Here is a 16,230-nt window from a genome sequence, read left to right on the forward strand (position 1 = left end):
GTGAGCGCACGCCAGCCCGCCAGCAGAACAGTCATAGTCACAGAGTTGAGACTTGGTCCACGTCCGAGAGGAGGCGGCGGCGGCATGGTTTACGAGGCGATGGCGGCACGGGATGCACCATGGGGCTCCCTGACTGACGTCTTGGGATTTGCCCACCACATGGCACCCCACCCCAGCAGCGGCAGAGTGAACGATGCACATCCCTTCTTTTGCCTCCGTTGTCATTTGCCCTGTTGGAAACGCGACGTTGAAGACAGACGAGACAGTCATTTCCTCTTGGTGCCGCCGTGATCAACGCCAGCCCGGCACAGGATGGGACGGGACAGGACAGAGAATATCAGTGCGCCTCCAAGGGCCTTGTGCCGTCGTACGGAGACCGCCCGAAAACTAACTGCAATGGACGCATTCCGCATTCCCCATATCTGTTGTCGACGTCAATGAGGCGTGTGGATTTGCATTCAAACAGTGGGTGCAATGCAGCGTGCACCACACGACACAGCGCCGACGCAGGCGACCTTGCCTGGCATGCACAAGCTCGGGCAGACCAAGCGTCATCCTCACGGACACATGTATCCGAACCAAGGTACAGGCCCCGACACCAAAAGGCTTGCTGCTTCGAATGTCTTTCATGGCCTCCGTGCTGTACCATCTCGGTTCAGCGACCGACGCTTTGTACTTCGTACCTCCAAATAGGACTCAGATTTCCCTCCAGGTGTGTGTGTGTGTCATCCGTTTGGCACCCGACATGGAGTCCGGAATGCAGAGGCCGTGTTCCAGCAGCAAGCCTCGCGCATTCACGCAAAGTAGTATGCCATCAATACGCCCGCCAGAAGACCTGCCTCACAGGCTCTGAATGGCACAACGCCGCCAGGTCTCGGCGGAACCAGGTTTGGCAAGGGGGGGGGGGGCGCACCCGAGAGGTGGGTGTTGGGTGGGAAAGGGATGTGTGGACTTCGGGGATGCCTCCTCCAAAAACAACAGAAAACCATGTGTCGATTCCTGGTGACCGCGCCTTCAAGGACTGATGAGCGCCTGGCTGACGCCGGCGGATACCTGACGGATTGGGACTGGCTGTTTGCGACTGGCTAGGCCTGGGCTTGGTTTCTGGATCACCGCCCAGCAGCGTCATGGCGGCATGTACGAAGTGCAGTGCAGGGGTTTCCAGGCTGACGAAGGAGCCGGACGGTGGCTTTGATTGACGGTGGTCTAGCGGAGACGCCAGCCCGCTTCCTTGTGGCAGCAGCAGCACCAAGATACGGCCAGGGAGAGGGGCGCCTGTCTGTACTTGCATTCGGCAGCCAGTGGACCAGCCAGTCCTGTCAGTCAGAACCCAACCCAGTGCATGCTCGGTCGTACTCCCCTCCATACGAAAGTACCATGGCGCTGCTGTTCGTCATCTACAAAGACCTAGGCATTTTGGTATGGGGGGCCACGTACGCGGCACAGACTTCTACGAGACGCGGGCTTGGCCAGTATTCGTATACCGGAAACACGAATGATGATGACCCGAACGGGCGAGGGCCGTATTTCCCAAGCGGCAACCGGTTCTGCTCAAGCTGAACCAAGCCAAGGGTGTTCATCCCAGTTGCCCGTGCAGTTGTGGGGGGAAGGGACCAGGGCTCTGGATCGATGGCTGCTCCCCTCCAGTCTCTCACACACTCTGAATCCTGGGACGGTACGGTGCCTCGTCCGGGAATAGCTCCGTCCCAGCATCAGCTAGCGAAGAGAGTCCACTCAGCAAGCCAGCAAACACAGTATCAAAGTCGGCATTCATTGTGGTCGCCGCAATCGATCTTTAGCGCAGACCAGGGTCGAGGCCAGGCCGGAACCCAAAGTTACGAGTCAACGGCACGCGATGAGAAATAAGAAAAAGAAAAAAAGAAACCATGACTGCACCGATTTCGGCAACGATTACAATGAGGAGGGCCTCGTTGGACACACGTCTCGACTTGCGGACAGTCCGTTTAACTTTCAGTGGTTTGGCTGGTTGCTCTGACTCTAGGCTGGTAGGGCAGCCTTCGAGTTTTGGGTGGGCAGCAACCCACGTTCCTGAAGGGGTATAAGCGAGGAATTACTGTGGAGCCTATGGCGACGGTCATGGAGCTTGCTCGGCCAGGATGGCAGGCTTGCGAGCGTCAAGCCAGGTACCGCCGCCCGCGAATGACGGCACACCCTTGATCGTGGAAAGGGACTCAACGACGACTTGAACAGTGACGACCGTCAGACGGAAGAGTGGATACAGGGGTAGTCAAAGGCAGAGCCTAGTCAAGCTGATATTATTGATGATGATGAGGCTGCCCTTTGTCTATCGTGACCTTGACTAACTCGTCCACAGCCACATCAATACAACAGCCCCAAGGCAGTCTTAAAGATGATGATGAATAAGCCCGGTCTCGTGGAGAACTGAAGATACTCTGTTCAAGGCCAGTTGCAGGGGCATGGGGAGCGGCAAGGCTCAAGTGTGCTCAAGGGCCCAGGGGGCGCTGAAGGGGCGCGCTGAAGGGGCTGCACAGCTGGGTACCGGCCACGGCAGGCCAGGGAGAGGGGCTTTGATGGAGGCGCTGGAACCGCCCCCCGCGGAGGCCTGGAGACGCCGTGCAAACGCCCTGATGAGTGATGAGGACGATCCATGGATGAGCATGAGCATGAGACTGGAAAAAGAAGAGTGGATAGGGGGTGTGCAGCGCGGGCACAGGGGTGTGTCGTTTTGCGACCTGGGTGGAGGACTCGTCGTCTGCTTTGCTGTGGTGTCAGCTGGAGGACGCCACGACGGGCCCTGGCTCCAGTGGAGGGAAGGGTTCCAGCGGAGGGTTCCAGTGGAGGGTTCCAGCGGGCGGGCGGCGACTTGGACCTGGGTCCAGAGGGTTCAGTTGCAGCTAGCGGAAGTGCAAGTGGAAGTGGAAGTGGAGGTACAGGGCGGTTGGCAATGTACACGGGCGACATGGGCGGGCTACCTGAGCCACTGGGCGGGTTACGTGCCACCCCCGTGTACATGGGCCATGGGCGCTGGGTAGTGGGTACAAGGGTAGCGTCTGTACCTGGGGGCATGGGGAGTGATGGGGGCCGTGGGTGGGTGGGCGTAATGTCTGAGAGAGGAAGCGACACTCCGCCAACGGCATGAGTGAGTCTCCAGAACGACCATCGAGCTACGCACGCAACCACCAGGCATGGACTGACTTGCGGCTGCGATTCGGTTTTCTTCTTCTTCCTCTCTCCTCCTCCTTCGATTCCTCCTCATTCTCCGTCTCCTTCACCTCTCTCACCAGCCGCTCCCAGCCTCACCCAATTGACGCCCCGACGCCGTGATTCCCTGTCCCGGTCCGCCGTCTCGACCTCTGCGATACCTTCGAGCCACTGTCAACCCCGGCCAGTGAACCAAACCCGCAGCACAATCGAAGTCCGTCCGAACCGCCTCGTTTGCAGCCGCTTTGCTTCGCCGCCGGTCGACTCTATCTGCCGGCCATGGCCCTGGCTCGTTTTCGGGACCTCTGAGCAAACGCAGCATCCGGGTTGCGAACCAAACGCCCACCCGCAACAAGGTATAACAACAATAGCCGCCACTTATACCAACACAACAACAACAACTCCACGATTTGACAACCAACTCACCTCCCCGATTTATTTAACCGCCCCAATTCCTCGATCCCCCACCTCCAATCCCGTCTTGGTCACCGAGTCGACCTAGCCTTCGCCGTGGCCCTTCGTAGAGCCCACATCCAACCGCCCATGTATTTTGGCATCCCACCCTCGACCTCACTCTACCCTCCCTCGCCCGTCCACGGCTCTGGTTCTCGAAGAGCAGCCCTGCCGCCTCCGAGCATCGATCTGCCAAAGCTCCCCCCTCTCACCCACGACATTGCGTTTCTGGGGAGCGGGCTGAGGACTCCGCCAGTCGACGACATGAGCACCGCTTTCCAACCCGCGCTGGCCTCCTACGACAGCCATGCCATGCACACCTATCCGTCCTCGATGCCCCAAGCCGCCCGGGCAAAGGTGGCCTTGAACGACTCGAGGAACCCCCAATACTACCGGTACCCCGTCCAGCAGCAAGCCCAGCAAACGCAGCAGGTTCAACACCAAGTTCAACACCAACAGGGGCCATTCCAGATGCCCTCAACCTCACAGCCCAGCCTCAGCTCGGTCTCGTCAATAGCGCAGCCCGGTTCTGTGTCTCGCCACACCACCAATCCCTCCACCCCCGCCTCGGGAACCATTGCGAGCTCACAAAAGGAAGGCTCTTCATCGAGGAGAGGATCCGAGACTCTGATTTACCACAGCCTGCAAATACCCAAGTGCATCAGCCCCACCGGCGGGAACCTTGCCGACTTTGCTGCACAGGTAAGCTTCCCATACCTTCCCGATATGGGGCGCCGACTAACTTTGTAAGATGACATGCCTGTTCTGGTTCGAGTCCATCGATGAGTTGAAGCAGGCCGAGTCAATCCGATCGAGGCCGCCAAACGCTCTCATCCCCCGATTGCCATCCCTGGCCAAGCCTTACGACCAGTTTCGGAAATGGGTCTACAGCGTCCTGTCTACGACGCAGGTGACGCAGAATGTCATCCTACTGGCCCTGCTCTTCATCTACCGCCTGAAGATGTCGACACCACAGATTAAGGGTCGTGCGGGCAGTGAATATCGTCTGCTAACGGTGGCCCTTATGCTGGGAAACAAGTGTAAGTGGCGGCATGCTGATCCGTCTTTGGGAACACGGGGCTAATTCGACGTGCAGTTCTGGACGACAACACTTACACCAACAAGACATGGGCCGAGGTGTCTTGTTTTGCAGTGCAGGAGATTCATGTTATGGAAGTTGAGTTTCTGAGCAACATGCGATACAACCTCGTGGCAACCAAGGACCAGTGGGAGGAGTGGTTGGACAAGCTGGCCTGCTTCCACGAGTACTACGAGCGAGCCCTCAGATTGCCCGCTTCGCCGATTCACGTCCCGTCGCCGACCAACAAGACGTACCACTCTCCAATCCCGTCGCCTACTGGTACAATGCACCCTATCGCCAACCTGCCCGTTACACCCACCATTACCGCCATCTCCCCGATCTCGACTCACTCGCAAAACTGGAATGCCTACCAGGCCAACACCATTTCGCCCTTGGCCATGAAGCCCACTATCCAGTTCCCCATTACGCGGAAGCGAAGCCCCGAAGGAGATGCCCTTGAGCATCCCGCCAAACGACTCGCTCCCCACCGTGGTCCTCCCGTCGCCGCCGTACCCATGGTCACTGCGAGACCAAACAACGGCACTATCGAGACATCGAGGTTGCCAGTCCCGCATCTCACCCTTGTCACTGAGCAACCTCAGCCCGTCCAGGCAGCCTTTGCCAACGGTAATGGATACTCGCAGCCTGTGCAGCCCATGGTGGCGGTTCCCCAGGGCCACGTCTCCCTCCCTCCTCTGCAGCCTGGTGTCCGCGCTATGGCGACTGTCTATCAGCCGTCACCCGCTACCCTGGTTCAGCAACCAACTCTCCCAGTCACGACAGGTGTCACCATGGCACCGACCGGCTATGCGACTCACGCCCCGGTCAACTTCGGCACCCCCAACAAGCACCACAGCCCTGCAAACCTCGGTCACTTCAACTCGTCGCCCCTGACTGAGCACTTTACCCAAGTATCCGCAGTGCCTACGCCCATGGTGCATACGCCAATCTCCAACTCGCCGAGCGTCTACCTCCAGCAACGGCCCAGCCCGTACAAGCCGGTTCGTCACGTCAACACGCTGTTGTACCCGCCCCCTTCGGCATCGCTGGACCAGTACCACCTCTCTGTACCTGTCCCACCAGCGCAGATGCACTACCAACCCCTGGGCCGACGAAACGATCTCCGGACTGGTATCGTGCCCGAATTCCTCGTCTACAACCGGGGCCAACATCAGCAGCTGCCCCCACAAGGTCTCCCTCAGGGACACTATCCGTCTTAGGAGTGTCGGACTGGTGTCCCATTTGGGTGGCATCCGACTTTGCAACAGCTCGCAACCCGATTTTAGAGGTCACATTTGATCTCGCAGACATTCCCCAGGTGGCAGTCTGATTGTTAGTTTACTGTTTTTGCTTTTTTAGAATTTTTGCATCACCTTGCATGGCATGAGGCGTTGGGTGTGAAACAGGACTTGGCCATATTTTACAGGTTCGACCCGGCCGGGACCAAGACAAGGAGGCCGGGCGAGGGTCACGGATGCATTTGAATTGGAGTTTGTACTTTGTCTTTTAAGATGCTTTCAATGGCCTTAGAGGGTCTATGATGAAAATTGCGAGAAAGGGCCTCGCAGCATCTCAGGATGGATTGACTTCGCTGCCCATATGGCACAGGGCATTGGGATGTATCGACACGCACCTGGCGGTCATTGAGGAATAGACAGACGCAAAGGTCAGCAATGACAGCGTACGGAAGTTGAGAGGGAAATATGTGTATCAATTGAATCATGTTGCCATGAGGCAACAGTCAGTGGCTGCATTTTATCGTTCTACCTTGCTCTGTGATGTATTAGTGGCGTTGGAGTGGAGTGAGACAGGGTGACTAGGTTCCCTTGTCCACTAAGATATCATAATGATGAGTGACTATGACATCACAGAAAGATGATGTCGAGGTCATGTCCAATTACGGCCAGGGTGGGGAAAGCAAACAAGGGAGCGTGTTCAGTGTCAGAGCCAGACATGCTTGGGGATTCGATTCCCGGACGGTGGGGGGAATGTGCATTGTTGGCTCATCAAAATCAACATTAGATCAACAGGCCTCAATTGGGGGTGCTGCGTCAGACGGACGGATGAGATGGATAAGATGCAAGGCAAACAATAGAGTGCGACGTAGCACAATGCAGATGCAGATGTAAAGGCAACTGCAAATGCATGCAGCCCTCCAAACCGGGCAGCCGAGTAACTTACTCCGTACCAGAGCAAACAACAACTCGAATCCCGATCCGTCTCCTTTCTCACTCAGCATTTGATTGTCCGTGGTGGTGGGGGCCGGCTGACAATGGGCGGCCAATCAGCACGCTGCTGCTGCCCACCGCCACCGCCCTAGGCGACGGCACAGCAACCAGATCCTGTTCCCTCGTTTCCTCAGGCCAGCTCAGGCCAGCCCCAGCAACGCGAGGGACGAGAGGACCGAAACGAGCCAGCGTCACAACGACGACCGATCGACTTGGCGCCCGCAGCAGCAGGATTTACACTCGCTTCATATTTTTCTTCATCATCCATCTTCGCTCGCCGACGTCCCGCGTGCCGCTTCCGCGCTCGCCCTGTGATCCGCCCGTCTTTCGTTTTAGCCGCCGCTTCCTCCTGTCAAGAAAGGGGGCGTTTCTGCGTAACCCACCCTCGACGACCGACGACGACGACGACGGGATCCCGACAAAGCGTCCGTCTCGGAACCCGCCCTTCCTGATCTGCTGTGACGGCTTGTTCGACTGTTTTCCCCTCCTGGACATCGGCGACGATACCGACGACTCCATCGACGACGACTCGCGATTCCAGTGACGCTACTTCCGTCGCTCGCTTCCACGCCCGACCGACCGACCGTCCCCGGATCTCTTTGACGTGACGACTCGCCCATCATGTCTGGCTTCGGCGACTTCACCTCCATCTGCGAAACGGCGCCCCTGCCGCTATGCGCTTCCATCGGCCCGGTGCTCAGCTCTAACGGCCGCGTTGGCATCGAGCCCGACTGCTACGCCAGGAACATCGAGCTCGCAAACACAATCATCTTCGAGGGTGCCGCCTCGGCCATGCACATCGTGGCCCTCGTCATGACCGTCGTCATGATCCTGCACGTCCGCTCCAAGTTCACCGCCGTCGGCCGCAAGGAAATCCTCAGCTTCTTCTACCTCTACATGCTCCTCACCTGCGTGTCGCTCATCGTCGACGCCGGTGTCGCGCCCCCCGGCAGTGATCCCTATCCGTACTTTGTCAGCATCCAAAACGGCCTCAGCAGTTCCGTCATCACATGTCTCCTCATCAACGGCTTTGTGGGTTTCCAGCTCTACGAGGATGGTACGCCATTGTCCGTCTGGATGATGCGCATCAGCTCGCTTGTCGCCTTCGCCATCAGCTTCCTCGTCTCGCTCGCCACCTTCAAAGGCTGGGCCGGCCTCGGTCCCACCAACACCGTCGGCCTCTTTGTCGTCCTATACCTGCTGAACGCGATCCAGCTGTTCGTGTATGTTGCCATGCAGATTCTGCTGGTGACGAGGACTTTGCACGACCGCTGGCCCCTCGGTGATATTGCCTTTGGCATCTTCTTCTTCGTCGCTGGCCAGGTTCTCCTGTATGCCTTCAGCAGCAAGATTTGTGTGGCCATCAGCCACTACCTCGATGGTTTGTTCCTGGCCACTGTGTGCAATCTTCTTAGCGTGATGATGGTTTACAAGGTAAGTCTTGCCAAATGTCCAGGCTCCGGCCTAGGGGATTCGTCGCTGGGAAATGCAACTAACAATGCGCTAGTACTGGGATTCCATCACCAAGGAAGACCTCGAGTTCTCCGTGGGCACACGGATGAACAACTGGGAGGTCAAGGAATTGCTCCCCGAGGACGAGCGAAGAGCCACCGTCTTCTCCGAGGATCCTTACGGCCACTCCAGCGCCTACGACCTGCCCTACTCGCCTGGCAACACTGGCACGGCACGATACTCGGCCAAGTACTAAGTGCTTGCAAGTGCAGGGGACAGGATTTTACGGTTTTGACGAGACGGTTGCTTTTCGTTTCTTTTCTTTTTTCTTATAGGGACGACGACAAACCTTGTCTGATGATGGCGGCAGGGGGTGCACACATATACACCGTGCCCCAACATATTATTTTTCTTTCCGGAATTACTTACCATTGCACGGCGTTTTCAAGGATCATACCGATAGTCGGGGAACGGGAAACCGGGCAAAGGCAAAAGGGACAGGGCCATGGCACAGGGCCAGGACCAGGGCCAGGATCGGACCGGGACCAAGAGGAGGGCATGAAGCAGAGGCTCAGATAATAGCTGGGGGTGTATTAATGGCGGGGGGGGGGAGGGGGGCGGTACAAAGTACAAGCCTCCAGTAGAGATTACCGACATGCGCATATACATTGTTACGTAGTATATAAAAAGCATTTATATACGTATATCTCGGTCAAACTATCGATAGTTGCGGACACTTGCAAGCTTTCAGGAGTCCCATCCTAGAAATCGCCGGGACGAGTTACAGTAGCCGAGGATGGGCGCGTGATGGGCCCAGATGCAGCTAAAGTATTAGAGCACATGCAATAGCCCAACCTAATCACACAATCCAGCGAGTGGGCTCAACCAACCGAAACCAACCGACAAAGGCCGGCGGGTTCCGATGGCGTGGTTCGCGCGGATAAGTAAGCACTGGGGCCGCCGGGCTGTCTTTTACGTTGACAGAGGGTTCTGGTGAGCAGCGCAGCGGGCGCGCCAGAAATCCCCTTCGCAGAGTGGGCATTGAAACATGGTTCGCTAGGCTAAAAGGCTCTTTTCGGGCAGACAGGCGAAAGGGGGGAAAGAGAGATGGTTGCGGAGGGATTGGGGATATACGAGACAAGGCAAGGTATACATACATAGTCGGCTGTGGGTTTTGGACTAGGCTGGGTACCTTTTTCTCACTTACATTTGCTTTCCACTTGTCTCATTCGTCGGGGTTCGAGCGAGGCAGACTATCGTGCTACAGCCCCATGCTTGCCCAGGTGGGGCGCCACTTGGACAGGGGGTACATACAGGTAATCAGTCGTCTGCGAAGTACTGTTACTGCGTGCTGGACCAACACAAGTCGCCATTTTGCCCAATTCGCATTGCATTCAGCTGGACGTGCACTACGAGGTAAAACTAGGAGGAGCCAGGGGCGGCCTGACGCGCCGAGGTCCCGGCCTGCAACGGAAGGGAAACGTCTGCGCACGGAGAGCGAGGAATTGTGACATTGGAGCGTGTCGATCTTGGCTGCGTCGATAGCCCCCCAAAGGTCCCGAGGTGGTGGTGACTCTATCATGGTTCTTAGCGAACAACCGGGGCGGAATTCTGCCGAGCTGGAACGCGGACAGTGTATACGGAGTACGTTCCCTCTCTCTTCCTTTCCCTTCCTGTCTCGCCTCGGCTCCGAGCTGGGTCAGCACAGCGTGTCATCATCAGCCATTGACGGATGCGACGGGGGGGATGGGGCAGGGTACGCGCATATACATGACAATCGTATTCGCGCACTCGGGCCTCCTTTTTTCCTTTACGTACACTGGTCTGGGAATCCAAGATCGGATAATGCGCCAACAACCCATGGGGAACGCTCCGCGAGCCAGTGACGTTGTGCGCAAATATCTCCCCCAAGCGCAACCAGGGCAGGGGTGGTGTCACGGGTGAAGAGGAAATTCACTAATCACTAATCTCAAGCGCCCGCCCCATATATTTTTTTTCTTCGCGAGCACCGCACTGTACTGTATCTCGTGTAGTTTTATGTACATACTTGGCGCGCGCTCGCACTCGCCAGGCGAAGCGGTTTAGCACCCACCTAATCAATGGATGGCAAGGTTATCTCTTTTCCTTCCTTTAGGCTTGTTTTTCCCTCACCCACCCTCCCTTGCCTTTGGCTCTCTTGTAGTCACTAGCCCGGGTAATTTCGCCTTTTTCCTCGTGTTCTCGGAACTATTTCGAGGCGCCACTGAACGATGAACGAGCAGCCCCAGTTTACATACTCGCCTCGTTTCACCCTTCTCTTGACTTTTTTTTTTGTTTTTTATTTTATCCATCCCTGGGAGACGCCCGTGCTTTTTCGGTCTCCTTCCACCCCCCCACCCCTCGTTGCATAGTCGTGGAGCACGTGATGGCGCACTAGTGCATAACGGGGAAGGAGAGGGAGCCCAGGATGGCAGGGGAGCAGGGATGCGTGTTTTGGGAAGACTGGGATGAGAACTTTGAAGGAAATGGGGTTTTCTGCTTTGGGTTCCACGCAGTGTACGAAAATACCCTGCCTGCGGCGGTGACCGTTGCGGTGGCCTGGCGACTCGTGGGAATAAGTCGGTTGGTTGGCTCCGACTCGTAGTGGTGTGTGGCGCTACACTGTACTCGAGGTACATTGGTGGGTGCTAGGAGTTTTTTTTTTTTTTTTTTTGTCTTTCCTTCCTTCTTCCTTCTTATTTCCTGTTGGCTTTGATTGGCCTGCAGGGGGGGTGCGCGTTGGTACATGTGGCAGTGGGCAGTGTTAGTATCCGTACTTTAGGTCGTCAGGGTATGCGTAAAGATTGAAAAGTAGTATCCGTCTTGAGTAAGAGGCTCGCAGCACAGATTAGCTGTGAGCATGGGGCACCACCCAATGTCCACAGTCCATCCGTCATGACAACCCATTGTAAGGCGTCCTTGACAGCCATCCATTCCTTCGCCCGGCCAATGGTGCGCGCCCACGATGATGCATAGCTCCGAGCGAGGCCGCCATTCATATCTTTCACTTGCCGCACCGCGTGTGCGCCGACTCCGTGACTGTCCTGTACTGCAGTGACTGCACCGCGCTGCATAGTGGTGTGGTGTGCTGTGTTGTAATTTGGTCCCTGGCCCAGTCTTTGCGCCGCCTTCTTCTCTCACTCCAAACCATTTCCCTCGTCTGACCCAGTGTGTTGGTTCAAGGCGACTTGACACACACGCACCTTGACTTATTTTTTTTACACTCTCCCCTACCAATCCAATCTAACCTATCCTGAGGAGATACATTCTATCCTTTCCTCCGTTTCTTCCCTCCCTCCCTTCCCTCCTGCTTTTTTCCTCCTCTCACAATCTCTCTCCCGCTTCCCTCTCTCTTCCTCCCTCCCTCTCTCCCTCTCCCGTCCGAGCGCCTACCCCGTCGCGCCGACTACCTTCCTTCCTTCCTTTCCTTCTTCGCCACTCCCCACCCCCCATCTCCACTAGGCGTCTCTGCCCCATTCCGCATACACTTCTTTTCCCTTCTCCTGGGTCGCTTCGCCCTCAAGATACATTCGGCCTATTCGGAGGAGCCAATCCACCTGTGACAGACGCCGACAGGACCCACGGGCGGTCGTGCAACGTTTCACATACGTGTTTCTGCCACGCTGTGTCGTACAGATTGGGGACTGAGACAATCATCTACGCCATCCGTTCATCACCATCACGTTTTCTGTGGTGGCGGTTCTACTTCGACTTCCTTTGTCGCGTATCCGCGACCCCTGCCCAGCGCAGAACATTGCAGAACTGTCAGCGAGGTTCCTCCTGCAGGGGGGCCGCAGACAAGTGGGCTTATTCGCTCGAGGGGGTGCAAAAGGTAATTGGGTTGTTGGTTGGAGGCGGAATCCAAGACACGCCACCGCGCGCTCGCATCGACAACGCCAAGCCACAAAAACGACAGCGAGACGTCCAGGCGAAAGCTGCTCGATTTGCGCGTTTGGCGCTTCCAGCGGGAATCTTCGCAAAGGATCCCCCAATTGATCGATCGGTGCAAAGACGTCCCATGGGTTTCGATCCTTACTTGATCCTCACTCTCGTCACTTTTTCTCTCCCGAATCGGCGACAATCTAGACGCCCACTTTTCGAGCTGAGCCGCCCCACGGCCCACGATCCCACCCACGTCCTCATCCACGCAAGGCGAGGTCCTTATTTCGGCCCTCGGACCATCGGCTTGGAGCCCACTGCGATAGGGTCGATTCCTCCGACGGATCTGGGCTCGGCCTGTGTCTTTGACCAGGGGCCTATTAGGCGATTAGGGAATTGGGACTAGGCGTTGTGGAGCACCACCAATATTGGTAACCAATTTCTTCCAAGCTGGCACTGTCGACGCAATAGGAAATCACGTGCACCCCATCTTACTCACATCACTTGCATTCTGGCCAACCCACTTACACCACTTAAACCACTTACACAACACATTCATCTCAACCAAGCCCGGCATGGCGTCAGCCGAGGAAATGGCCGCATGGGAGGCCCTCCCTGAGAAGGAACACATATCAGTCTGGAATGAGACGGAGCGCAACTTTTGGCTCGACCAGGAACGCCAACACGAAGCAGCAGACATCGAGGCCGACAAGGCGTACCAAAGCATAATCACCGACGCAAAGGTAGAGCTTAGTAACCTGACGGGACGTCGCAGCCTGTTGTCTGAATCCCAAGCCCGGCTAGTCAGGGAACTCGCCAAGGTCGAGGAAGAACTCTCCCGCGTGTCGCAAGCGTGCGATGAAAAGGCTGAGCGCCTGAACGGGACCGAGCAAGAGTATCGCGATGGACAACAGGCGCGATTGGAGACGCGGCAAAAGGTTCGGAAAACCATGCGCCGATTTTTTAAGGAAAGGCGAGGCGAGGACCCCAACGTCGAAGATCCTGAAGATATCGAGTTGGAAAGACTTGCGCCCGCACCCGAAACGGCGCCCGCACCCCAGCCCCGAATCAATGGGACTGCGCCTTCAGAGGCAGACGAGCCTAGGGAACGGGTAGAAACTCCAGTGGAGGACACGAGTATGGAGGACGTTGAACAACAACAAAATGGCGATCACCCCTACAGGAGTAAACCCTACGACAAGACAGGACTGGATGTCATAGTGGAGGTCGTCGACGCCGATGGCAACGTTATCGGCCCAGTGGAGCGCATCGAACCATGGAACCAGTGGGTCGAAGCTATCCAAGATCTTGAGATCCGAAGACCTGTCAAGATTCGCCGTGGCCGCCGTTTCAACGATTCCCATCTCTCCACTATCTATGAACGCACCGAGGCTAAGGGAGTCAAGTGGCTATCCTGCATGATTCAGGCTACTGGTGAAATTCAGACAAAGCGATGCCAATCCTGTGATAAAAATCAGGGAGCCTTTGACGACTGCATCATTGTCGGCGGTGACCTATTCCAGAAGTGCGGCAACTGCGAATGGAATCGCCAGGGTTGCCATGGAGCATCAGGAGACGTCATTGATGTGCCAACTGCGAGGAGACGATACCGCCAGCGTAGGGACACTGGAAGTCTTCAGAACAGTCCAACGCAAAGGGAGCCCCCGCAGGTTGTCGATATTCAACCCAGACCCGAGCCTGAGCCTGAGCCGGAGTCCGAGCCCGAGCCGGTACACCATTTCGAGAGGCAGCCGCTTCCTCAACCTCACCATGCGCCTCTCCCATCTAATCATGCTCTTCATGCGCCTCATCATGCGCCTCATCATCATGTTATCGCACCTCTTCCTGTCCTGGCCCCCCAGCCGAGAGAGCCTGATCGGGCCCAGCCTAGCACTGAAGTCGACACACCGATCAAGGACATGCCCATTCTCAACGGCAGCCAGATAGTCCGCGAGCCCGAACAGATGCCAACCCCTCAGGAATATCGGGTGACGCCTGGCTTTACGCCTGCCAACACGCGAAGCAGACCCCCTTCTGCCGATCGACCTACCCCGACATCCATGCACATCGAGCCCTCTCCACAGCCCACCGAGTCGTTTTCCGAAGAACCCTTGGAGGAGATTACTCGTGAGAACCTGGTTCTCAGGGACAATGGCGTTGTTTACACCTACCCCGAGTGCGTTCAGGGTGTGCCACTTCAGAAGATTGACGAGCGGCACCCATACTGGGAGCCCAACTGGCCAAACGTGCGAACCTTAATCGAGCCACAGTTGGCCAAGTGGCGCGAGAAGCACCAAGCGGCAATTGAAGCGGGTCCCAAGCAAGAAAAGGGAGGTTCCTCCAAGTACCAGATAGGTCGGCAGGTCAACCGAGGCATCAAGATCCTCGAGTTCCTCGAAGAAGGCGATATTAGCCCTTACCAGCTCTTGGGAAAGAAGTTTATCCAGTCTGGAAAAGGCGGTATCTGCTCATACGATACCCTTTTCCGACTATCAGAGACTATGTCAGAGTTGGCCAAGTTCAAGCTGGATATGAAACCAGTTGAGTGGATGCGACACCGACTCTACGAGCTGAGCATTAGCGAGGGTGCCAGCTTCAACTTGCCGAGGACGATTCACGACTTCTACCACGATCCCAAGCTTACGGCTCTGCGATATAAGCACGGCTTCAAAAACATTGGACGTCCATCGGGAATGAAGACTGGCCGCCACAGCCTCGGAAGCCCCAACAGCACCCCTAAGCCTCTCAAGAAACGCAAGAGCATGCACTCCCTCGCCAGCACCCCCCGCGAGACCCCTTATGTCGATCAATCACCCCTGGCGACCCAAATGTCACTTCCTCCAGAAAACCCCTTCGGCTCTCACCTCCAGAAGCGCCCTAAGCTTCTATCCCCAGCCCCCATGCCTATACATGATGAGTTCCAGGTTGCTGGTCACTCTGACGCTGATTCTTGGAGTGGTGTGCCCGTTGGTAGAAAAGACTACCGCCTCTACCAAGTAAAGACGCGACTGTACACGAGCTCCACGCATGTCACGCAGTATTGGTCCTGGATGGATGAGGATCAGTCCTTCGAGCATCAGGTCCTGAAGGGCCTGAACCCAGTGTCCTGGGGCGTGCACAAGGACCCTATTGATTTCCACGTGAATCTGGAAGAGATTTCCCAGGTGGTGTGGAATATCGAGGCGTTGCGGATTCACATCTTTATGCGCCCCGAAGGCTCCGTCTTAGCTAAGAAGGATGGACAGCTTCGAGGCGATATCATGGCGGCCTTCAAGCGAGAGCGGACAATGCGACGATTCCTCAACTTTTGTCGCGAAAAAGGCGTCCAGATGCTCAAGGCATCAACGTGAGTGCCCGTTGCAAACAACTTAAACGTATCCGTGCTAACGATGATGACAGGGAGGAACTCGACCACCGTTGGCTCAACATGCATTCTGAACAGCTCCCAGATGAGAACGGAAAACCTACCAAGGAATTGATGGCCTAGTTAGCCCGTCCTGAGGAGGAATAACCCGTCCCAATACTGGAGCTCCTCCACACGAAGTGGAGGTTAATTCATCACGGAGAACACCCGAGACTACATTTCGGCTGGAAGAATGAGCTCTCTCTCAAATGGAGGGACATTTCGGATCCGAAGTCCGGTTCTCTCTTCGTCACTTGCCTGGGAATAGACATCGACGGAGACTGGCCGGCGTCCAATCTCGGAATATAATTCAACATCAGTGTCTGAGTGGCTTTTCACTCCACGGCACAAGTACACTACAGGCCGGTTTTCAGGCCGGTAATTTCACTGTACAACTACCAGTTTTTGGTTTCCTTCCGTCGTCTTGCCTTGTTCCAGTCTCATACCCAGTGCGGGAGAGCCGAGAAATGAAGAGGCGCAGGCGCGGCGACAGGAAGACGGGGTTTTTTGCTGAGCAGACACCCAAAGGGTGT

At 56.4% G+C, this 16,230-nt stretch overlaps 6 protein-coding genes across 6 annotated transcripts; 4 read left to right on the top strand and 2 right to left on the bottom strand.

Annotated features, from left to right (window-relative positions):
* Positions 1-261: 261 nt before the first annotated feature.
* Positions 262-1,198, top strand: BGZ61DRAFT_68407 (uncharacterized protein). Its single transcript, XM_046256980.1, has one exon. The coding sequence runs from the start codon at positions 438-440 to the stop codon at positions 1,023-1,025; it is 588 nt and encodes a 195-aa protein (XP_046100601.1). The 5' UTR covers positions 262-437; the 3' UTR covers positions 1,026-1,198.
* A 1,132-nt stretch (positions 1,199-2,330) lies between these two features.
* BGZ61DRAFT_456810 (uncharacterized protein) lies at positions 2,331-2,691 on the bottom strand. The gene has a single exon (XM_046246570.1). The coding sequence runs from the start codon at positions 2,629-2,631 to the stop codon at positions 2,419-2,421; it is 213 nt and encodes a 70-aa protein (XP_046100602.1). The 5' UTR covers positions 2,632-2,691; the 3' UTR covers positions 2,331-2,418.
* A 1,209-nt stretch (positions 2,692-3,900) lies between these two features.
* On the top strand, positions 3,901-5,937 carry BGZ61DRAFT_359880 (uncharacterized protein; the record flags this gene model as incomplete). The annotated part of the gene is made up of 3 exons (XM_046241112.1): positions 3,901-4,338; positions 4,388-4,676; positions 4,733-5,937. The coding sequence occupies 3 exons, from the start codon at positions 3,901-3,903 to the stop codon at positions 5,935-5,937; spliced, it is 1,932 nt and encodes a 643-aa protein (XP_046100603.1).
* A 1,629-nt stretch (positions 5,938-7,566) lies between these two features.
* On the top strand, positions 7,567-8,653 carry BGZ61DRAFT_360005 (chitin synthase chaperone-like protein Chs7; the record flags this gene model as incomplete). The annotated part of the gene is made up of 2 exons (XM_046241130.1): positions 7,567-8,379; positions 8,453-8,653. 2 exons carry the CDS (start codon positions 7,567-7,569, stop codon positions 8,651-8,653), a joined length of 1,014 nt encoding a protein of 337 aa, XP_046100604.1.
* Positions 8,654-10,153: 1,500 nt separating this feature from the next.
* On the bottom strand, positions 10,154-11,089 carry BGZ61DRAFT_456815 (uncharacterized protein). Its single transcript, XM_046246571.1, has one exon. The coding sequence runs from the start codon at positions 11,052-11,054 to the stop codon at positions 10,545-10,547; it is 510 nt and encodes a 169-aa protein (XP_046100605.1). The 5' UTR covers positions 11,055-11,089; the 3' UTR covers positions 10,154-10,544.
* A 1,798-nt stretch (positions 11,090-12,887) lies between these two features.
* BGZ61DRAFT_359899 (uncharacterized protein) lies at positions 12,888-15,781 on the top strand (the record flags this gene model as incomplete). Its single annotated transcript, XM_046241113.1, has 2 exons — positions 12,888-15,640; positions 15,694-15,781. The coding sequence occupies 2 exons, from the start codon at positions 12,888-12,890 to the stop codon at positions 15,779-15,781; spliced, it is 2,841 nt and encodes a 946-aa protein (XP_046100606.1).
* Positions 15,782-16,230: the final 449 nt, after the last annotated feature.

The sequence above is a fragment of the Ilyonectria robusta genome (assembly GCF_021365365.1).
Source record: "Ilyonectria robusta strain PMI_751 chromosome Unknown BGZ61scaffold_18, whole genome shotgun sequence".
In the NCBI taxonomy this organism is placed as follows: Eukaryota; Fungi; Ascomycota; class Sordariomycetes; order Hypocreales; family Nectriaceae; genus Ilyonectria; species Ilyonectria robusta.

What these genes read in the sequence shown, in the direction of transcription:
- BGZ61DRAFT_68407 (XM_046256980.1), top strand. Translation starts at nt 438, where the DNA reads ATGAGGCGTGTGGATTTGCATTCAAACAGTGGGTGCAATGCAGCGTGC.
- BGZ61DRAFT_456810 (XM_046246570.1), bottom strand. Translation starts at nt 2,631, where the DNA reads ATGGATCGTCCTCATCACTCATCAGGGCGTTTGCACGGCGTCTCCAGG.
- BGZ61DRAFT_456815 (XM_046246571.1), bottom strand. Translation starts at nt 11,054, where the DNA reads ATGTACCTCGAGTACAGTGTAGCGCCACACACCACTACGAGTCGGAGC.